At 33.4% G+C, this 8,521-nt stretch overlaps 1 protein-coding gene across 1 annotated transcript; it reads left to right on the top strand.

Annotated features, from left to right (window-relative positions):
• Nucleotides 1–2,644: 2,644 nt before the first annotated feature.
• On the top strand, nt 2,645–8,211 carry LOC149551454 (GDSL esterase/lipase At4g01130-like). Its single transcript, XM_089786963.1, has 5 exons — nt 2,645–3,080; nt 4,812–4,997; nt 5,843–6,012; nt 6,887–7,157; nt 7,823–8,211. Exons 1-5 carry the CDS (start codon nt 2,783–2,785, stop codon nt 8,083–8,085), a joined length of 1,188 nt encoding a protein of 395 aa, XP_089643089.1. The 5' UTR covers nt 2,645–2,782; the 3' UTR covers nt 8,086–8,211.
• Nucleotides 8,212–8,521: the final 310 nt, after the last annotated feature.

The raw sequence follows: 8,521 nt of genomic DNA, 5'->3' as shown, positions 1-8,521 counted from the left end.
CAGATTCTTTCAACCGACCAATGAGTCCTTCTAATTTAGTTTTGCCTCTTTCTATTTCATTTATTATATTTTCTTGTGTGCCAAGTGAAGTTCTTGCAATTGGTTCAGGTTGCAAAATTTGTTGTTCTTCTTGGGGAGGGTTTTGGTTTTGAGGTTCTTGTGGATTTGCCGGTTGATTATTGACATTTCCTAATAAAAAATCAATTAAAATCTAAATAAATAAACAAATCTAAATAAAAATTGTAAAAACCCTACAAAACAATATAAAAAACCTACAAAACAATATGAAAAATGTATCAAACAATGCAAAATGAAATTTAGATCACATACGGTAAGGGCATGGGCATGCTTGTGATCTTGAATTTTTCCAGTGAGGAGGCATATCGGCAAGGCAGGTGGTGAAAAGTTTTGTTTTATCCAACTCCCATATGTGCTGCTATTGGAAGAAGCTAAAAAAATTGAGATAAAATAAATGGGCTATGGGTATGCAACCCATTTATATAATTTCACTTTTTTTAAAGCGCATACGCGCTATATCGCGTATGCACTATTCAAAAAATGAAGAAAAAAAAAAAAACCACAACTCGGTGCATATACCCATTTGTCTAATGAAAGTTTTGGATTCACACTTTTGATAAGTAGGAGGTATTCTCCACAACAATTCAAGCTAGAGTAGTACTAGGATGGGTGGCCTCCTATGAAGTCCTGGTGCTTCACCTCTATGAGCATCACCTAGATCCAATGGGTTCTAAGTGTTCCATTTATTCTCATGAAAGATAGATTCATGTATGAATCACTACTCATGAAACACAGGTCAATGAATTTGACTAAGAACTACACATCCTTATGTTAATATCACGATATGAACTTTTACCACACACAACTAATCTTAACATACAAGAGTGTAATCCATCCTCTACCCTCATATAAATAAACCTACCTACCTAAATAAAATTTATGAAATAAAGTTCCAAAACACATCTTTAAAAAATTGAACCTACTACAACTACCATCTATACTTTGACCACATCCATATTATAAAGTATACTCCATAGCCATACCAAATTGTATAGGTAAACTTCTAAAAGCACCCACTAAAACCAAGAGCAAAAATCATCAAAATGTCATTGAGCTCCAGAAGAAGAAATGCATAAGTGGAAAGTGAATTGGACCACCAATACATCGAACACTTCCACATTAAAAAAAATGGAGGACCCTACAATTGAAAGAAGAGTTTTTTTTCCTACTCTTTTTCATCTCTAATCTTCCCACATGAGACTTTTCCTACACTTTTTCATGTTTAATCTTCCCACATGAGACTTTTTCATGTCTAATCTTCCTACATGAGATTTTTCCTACACTTTTTCATATTTAATTTTCCCAGATGAGACTTTTTCATGTTTAATCTTCTCACATGAGATTTTTTCACTTATGTGAGTATCACCTAGATCCAATAGGTTCTAAGTGTTCCATTTATTCTCATGAAAGATAGATTCATGTATGAATCACTACTCATGAAACACGAGTCAATAAATTTGACTAAGAACTACACATCTTTATAGTAATATCATGATACAAACTTTTACCACACACAACTAGTCTTAACATGCAAGAGTGTAATCCATCCTCTACCCTCATATAAGTAAACCTAACTACTTAATACTTTAATAAAATTTATGAAATAAAGTTCCAAAACACATCTTAAAAAATTGAACCTACTACAACTACCATCTATACTTTGATTGCATCCATATTATAAAGTATACTCCATACCCATACCAAATTGTACAGGTAAATTCATAAAAGCACCCACTAAAACCAAGAGCAAAAATCATCATCCATATTATAAAGTATACTCCATACCCATACCAAATTCTATAGGTAAATTCCTAAAAGCACCCACCAAAACCAAGAGCAAAAATCATCATCCATATTATAAAGTATACTCCATACCCATACCAAATTGTATAGGTAAATTCCTAAAAGCACCCACTAAAACCAAGAGCAAAAATCATCAAAATGTCATTGAGCTCCACAAGAAGAAATCCATAAGTGGAAAGTGACTTGGACCACTAGTACATCGAGCACTTCCACATAAAAACAATGGAGGACCCTACAGTTGAAAGAAGAGTTTTTTCCTACACTTTTTCATTTCTAATCTTCCCATATGAAATTTTACCTACACTTTTTCATGTTTAATCATCCCACATGAGACTTTTTCATGTCTAATCTTCCCACATGAGATTTTTCCTACACTTTTTCATGTTTAATCTTCCCATACGAAACTTTTTTCATGTTTAATCTTCCCATACGAAACTTTTTCATATTTAATCTCCCAACAGTTCGAAGATGAGGGTTTTCCTCCACTTTTTCATGGTTAATCCTCCCAATGTTGTTCATCTTAGGCATTTGCAGAAGGCCACATGCCAACACGAAGCAAATCCGACAGGCAGCATGTGATTCTACACCTCCATCGCTGTCAGGCATACTATAATCTAAACAAACTTATATCAGAAAAACAAAACACTACGATCGAATCAAAAGAATCAATCGTATTTGTCAGTCCATGACAATAATCCGGGCAATGAACAATGCCATTGGGCATCATTTATACCACTTTTTGACACTTGTGCTGATTTGCACTAACGCCGGACATTTGTTTTCTCAAATTTCAACTCTTCTTCACTGGACTACACTCAGCATTTGCAGCCTTTTATAAGGTGACTTGTACTCGGCTACAATGCACCCAGAAACTTTTTGAGACTATATTTTGGTGTTGGAGATGCTTTGGAACTTGCAAAAGATGAGGAAAGAAGAAGCTAATAATTATATGATGGATCTTAATGGAAGAATGTGGGCTTTGCTTTTGTTTTATGGAGTTGTTGGAATGGGTGTGCTCTCTGAAGGGGCCTGCAACTTTCCTGCCATTTTCAATTTTGGGGACTCTAGCTCTGATACGGGGGCCATTCATTTTGTCTTTCCATACAATATGCTTGCTGAGAATCCTCCCTATGGAAGAACATACTTTGGGCATCCGGTTAATAGGTACAGCGATGGCAGATTGTCCGTGGATTTCATGGGTATGTATGGAAAATCTTGCTGCAATATTTGAAGTGTGTTTGTGAATCGGTTAGTTCTTCAAAAAGATTGGAGTTTTATGGTGTTGGTCTTCAAGATTCAATCTTTTTTCAATGTCTTTACACTAACTGGTCTTCAAGATTCAATCTTTTTTTCCAGTGTCTTTACACCAACTGGTCTTCAAGATTCAATCTTTTTTCCAATGTCTTTTCACTAACTGGTCTTCAAGATTCTTTTTGTGCTTTGTTCCAATTGTGGCTTGGAATCTATTCAGTGTCATCTGAAACGTAATTTTAAAAACATAGATAATTGATTCTCGTATAAACAATCTTAGGAATCCATTATTTTGATTGTATATGAAATGCCGACAACATATTCTATTTCTGTTTGTTTGTTTTGTTTCAATTGATGCTCAGAAACGATTGATTGTGATCGGAAATGCGAATTCGAAAACATGAACAGTCAATTTCAAAAACATTGTCCGTGGATTTCATGGGTATGTATAGAAATTTTGTTGCAATTGAAATGCGTTTGTGTATGATTTCTTCAAAAAGATTGGATTTTTATGGTGTTAGTCTTCAAGATTCAATCTTTTTTCAACGTCTTTTCACTAACTGGTCGTCAAGATTCAATCTTTTTTCAACGTCTTTTCACTAACTGGTCTTCAAGATTCAATCTTTTTTCAACGTCTTTTCACTAACTGGTCTTCAAGATTCAATCGTTTTTTCAATTTCTTACAGTAACTGATCTTTAAAACCCAATCTTTTGCCGATGTCTTTACACTAACTGGTCTGTGATAAAAGTGTTTTTTTCTGCCTTGTTTCAATTGTGACGTGGAATGTATTGAGTGTGATTCGAAATGTGAATTCAAAACCATGGATTGATGATTTCAGAAACAATCTTATGAATCTGTTATTTTGATTGTATACTAATTGTCTACAACAAATTTGTTTCAATTGGCGCTAAGAATCTACCGATTGTGATTTGAAATGTAAATTCGAAAACATAAACAATTGCTTTTAAAAACAATCTTATGAATCTGCCTACCATGTCGAAGTTTTCTTCAATTGTGATTTGAAAAGTGGATTCAAAATCATGAACAACTGACTTTAAGAACAATCTTATAAATCTACCTTCCATTTCAAATTCCATTTTGATTGATATGACATACCCACAACAAGTTCTGTTTTGATTGTAACACCCACAACCAGTAGGCGTAGCAGCAAGCAAAGCTCAGTTAATAAACCAGTCCAGAAATCACTAGAAGGTCACAGGTTCGAGTAACTGGGAATTCATGCACTCGTCTGCCAAAACATGCTTAAATCACCTTTCTTAGTAAAATTTCAAATGGGTATCATCACTAATCTGTAGAATTCAAATCTCGTCTATCCTTCCTTAATTCTCTCCATGTCCTTTACAACTGGATTCCACAGAAATTCTCATTTTTTTTTAATACATTCCCAAATTTCAAATGAAAACAACTGGATTACACAGATATCACCATCAACAACTGGATAACACACGCATCACCATCTACAAGATTCCAAACTTTTTCTTAAACCATTGGACCCCTTTTTTTCTTGAACTGGTAGAACTTCAAGTCTTGATTTGACATACAATCCAGATTCAATGTTTCGAACGTCCTCTTAAGAAAAAGTTTGAAACTTTCAATGGATTCAATGTCTCGAATGTACTCTAACAAAAAGTTTGAATTTTTCGATGGATTGAAACAGCATATGCACTTGGATTGCCGTTTCTGAGCCCATACTTGCAATCTGTGGGGTCTAATTACGCTCACGGGGCCAATTTTGCTGCAGCGGGGGCCACTGTTCGAGATCTCTCATTTATTGCTCCGATTTCTCTTACTGTTCAGGTCAACCAATTCAAGATCTTCAAGCAGCAAGTTTTGGCAACAAAAGGTAAATATATGTTATGTCCTTTCCTGCATTCATTACAGCCACATTTTCTGATGATTTCTTGCATAGTTTGAATGGAATCTGTGGAAAAAAAACAGTTTTTTTTCCTAATCAGTCATTATCTTCACATCATTCTCATTCTTTCCTTGTGGATGCATGCATGCACTTTGATTTAAACTCTTTTAAACAATGGTGTAAGTCATCCTCACGTGTTTATGTTTGAGTATAATAATAACAATGAAGACAAAAGTGTTTTGTATGCTTCAGGAAAAAGCACTTTCTTTTTTTTGTGTCTTCAACAAGTCCAAATTGGTATGTGTGTCAGGCTAGTTTTACAAGGAGTTCTGGATCATTGTCATTAAAATATAGTAAGTCTCTCTGTCTACTGGATAAATGAGGAAATGTGTGTAAAAATGCATGTTCCATTTCTGGCATTACTTAATAGTGTTAGTCATGGGTGCCTGCAAAGTCTGCAGCAAAACTCACATGGGATAGAAAGCACAAATAAAAACAAAAGAGATCAAAAGTTATTATGATTAAAGGGTGTCTTTCAATTGAATGAAATGGAAGATAATATGGGTATTATTAAGTTAAATGGTTTCACGGATCAAAAGTTATAGTATTATAATGAGTGATTGTGTTAGTTGCACTAATGTGCGGTTAATATGTTGTTAATGTGTTAGTTCTGTCCGGGCCAGCACCCTCTTGCTTCTTATAATCGAAAACATATTTTCATTTTTCTTATTTCATTTTTTGTATAATGAATCTTGATCATGAAATCTGTTAATTCATGAAATCCGATCTTTTAAAAGCACTTGTTTTATAAGTTTATTTTCTTTATTGTGCAGGTGGACAAGGATACCTTCCAAATGCTGAGACATTTAGAAAAGGACTTTATATAGTAGAAATGGGGGGCAATGACTTTAGCTATGGTTACATGAATCTCAAACTCACCCCTGCTCAACTCAAGCAGAACATTTTACCTATTGTGGCAAGGGGCGTTGCAAATGCTGTTAAGGTATGAGAATCGGACTCTCTATACTTTTAACTTTTAGGAAAAAACTGCTAGATAGTATTGTCTTCTAATAATGCCAGCATATTTCCACAATCCATGCAACTATCAATATTATGTATTTGAGTTTGATTGCGTATAAAAATTTATGACAATGTTCAAGTAGTGTTACTCAAAATGTTGACGTCAAAGTACCACCTTTGGTTGATTTTTGTTCATCTTCTTTGGACTTTTCTCTTGTTTCTATGGTGTATATCTATAAACATTTCTAATACAATTATAGTCTTAATAGAGGTATCTTATTTATTGTAAATTTTCTTTGTTTTGAAATTTAATTGGATGTTTAAAATGTTGACTGTTTTGTGTTTTATCTATTATTAGTATATTTCTTTTTAGACTTCATATCTTTATCAACAATAATTCTATTGAAATAATGTACTATTCATGATGTACACAAATTACAGTTGACTAGAAGAAAAAATAATCTTCATGGGGCCACCAATTCCACACATTACTCCTTAAAATATTGAGCATTAATTGATAGCCAAAATAAGCTAAGGACTTATTTAAATTAGCTTTAAAAAGAGTTTATTAATTATTTGAAACCTATTCTGATTTTTTTCTTCAAAACTAAGAAATGAATCTTTAATAACTAGACTTAGACATTTTTCTTTGTATTTTAATTGACTAAATTTTGTAGTTATTATAGAATATGATTCAAATCTTTATTATTTTAGCCTTGAAAAAAATCTATTAATTATTTGAGACCTATTTTGATGGAAGTACTTACATTTGTTTAGTGAATGTAAATAGAAAGAACTATGATCTTATTGTTGATATATTATGAATGATTAATGTTGCAATGAATCTATTTGTATAGGACTTGTATAATGCAGGGGCAAGCACAATTCTAGTAAAGGATGTTGGGCCACAAGGATGCCAGCCCTTTTGGCTCACTTATTTCTCTCATTCCTCCTCAGACTTTGACAAAAATGGCTGCTCCATTTCTTACAATGATGCAGTGCTTTACTACAACCAATTACTAAAAGGACAATTAGCTGGACTGCGGACTCAGCTCAAGGGTGCCAATATTATCTATGTCAATACATTTGACATCATCTATGACTTCATTGCTAACCCGTCTAATTACGGTGAGTCATGAATTTAGTCTATAAGTTGAAAACTTCTAGGAGGTATGGTACCTATGTCCCATATATATTATCGTAACTTTTCAAATATCAAGATTACAAGGTATTTCATAAATTATCAAACATCTAGAGATAGGTTACCTGTCATGGACTATAAAATATCATTTTCTTTCTCTTCTTTTCAATTTATAGTGAACCCAAAATTAAATATAAAATTCTTGTGCATGGACTAAACTTGCATCTAAACTATTATGAACATAAAATATCGGTACCATGATGCAATTATGTAGATTTCGAGTCAAATATATATTGACTCATCCTTCACAAGTAGTGGTTTACAAGACTTATCTTTTATGAGAATGAAAGGTAAGCTTAGCACTTATTGCAGATGCTTGAGTTGTACTACTACTAGGATGGTGACCTTCCACGATGGTGCAATATTTCACCTTTGCGAGCATCATGTAGGCGCAATGAGTGCTAAGTGTACCATTCATCCTCATAAGGGACAAGTTCTTGTTGAAACCTAGGTCTATATGTTTGTCTTGAAACCTACACAATTGAATTCTTGTACTAATATCACAATTTGACTACTCGTACAAAATATCTCCTACTTATTATAAACTTACTTTTAAATTTATAAATATTTAATAGTTGAAATGTTCTTGCAGGATTCAAGCAAACCACTAGAGCTTGTTGCGGAGTGGGAGGGAAATACAATTATATGTACTCTATACAATGTGGAATAAGTGGAAACCTCAATGGGAAGACTGTTAAAGCAGATTCATGTCCAAATCCAGCTACTTATATAAATTGGGATGGAGTTCATTGGACAGATGAGGCCAACAAAATTCTAACTAGGGAAATCTTGGGAGGCAAATACTTTGAACCTCCTTTTTCAATTGCAAGCCAATGTAATTTAAGACCCGTTTGAGATCAGCTTTGGGTATAACATGAAAAAGATGATTTTTGTCCATTGTTAACACTTGGTTATTTATTTTGAACGAGTTAATAATGGTATTAAAGAAAATAAAAATAAAAATGTTTATTATTATAGTAATCATGAAAAGGTTTCTGACCCAAAAGAAATGATTAATATTTTGACCATATTTCCTATTTCTATAGTCGTGCAGTCCATATTTCGCGTGACATACGTGACCATGTCTCTTCTATATGGATGCATCTCGTGACCATGTCTCTTCTATATTTATTTTGAGTTTATGGTAATAACTTTGTCACCACACTTTACTAAATATATCCCCGTCTTACATGTAAAAGTGGTTTTATGGAGGGGATTTCTTCTTTTGGAAAACATGATGGGAAATGTTTTATAGATAAATGTATTTATAAAATTTGGAACTTTCTTAGGA

This window comes from Cupressus sempervirens, chromosome 6 (assembly GCF_028749045.1).
Source record: "Cupressus sempervirens isolate cs-2001-9-10 chromosome 6, ASM2874904v1, whole genome shotgun sequence".
Classification (NCBI taxonomy): domain Eukaryota; kingdom Viridiplantae; phylum Streptophyta; class Pinopsida; order Cupressales; family Cupressaceae; genus Cupressus; species Cupressus sempervirens.
Note: the sequence above shows the minus strand (reverse complement) of the source record. Positions and strands in the feature narration are given on the sequence as shown.

Excerpts from the sequence above, each read along its gene's own strand:
- LOC149551454 (XM_089786963.1), top strand. The coding sequence starts at position 2,783 with ATGCTTTGGAACTTGCAAAAGATGAGGAAAGAAGAAGCTAATAATTAT. Across the intron at positions 3,081-4,811 it reads ATTGTCCGTGGATTTCATGG|CATATGCACTTGGATTGCCG; the intron begins GTATGTATGGAA and ends GGATTGAAACAG. Across the intron at positions 4,998-5,842 it reads GCAAGTTTTGGCAACAAAAG|GTGGACAAGGATACCTTCCA; the intron begins GTAAATATATGT and ends TTTATTGTGCAG.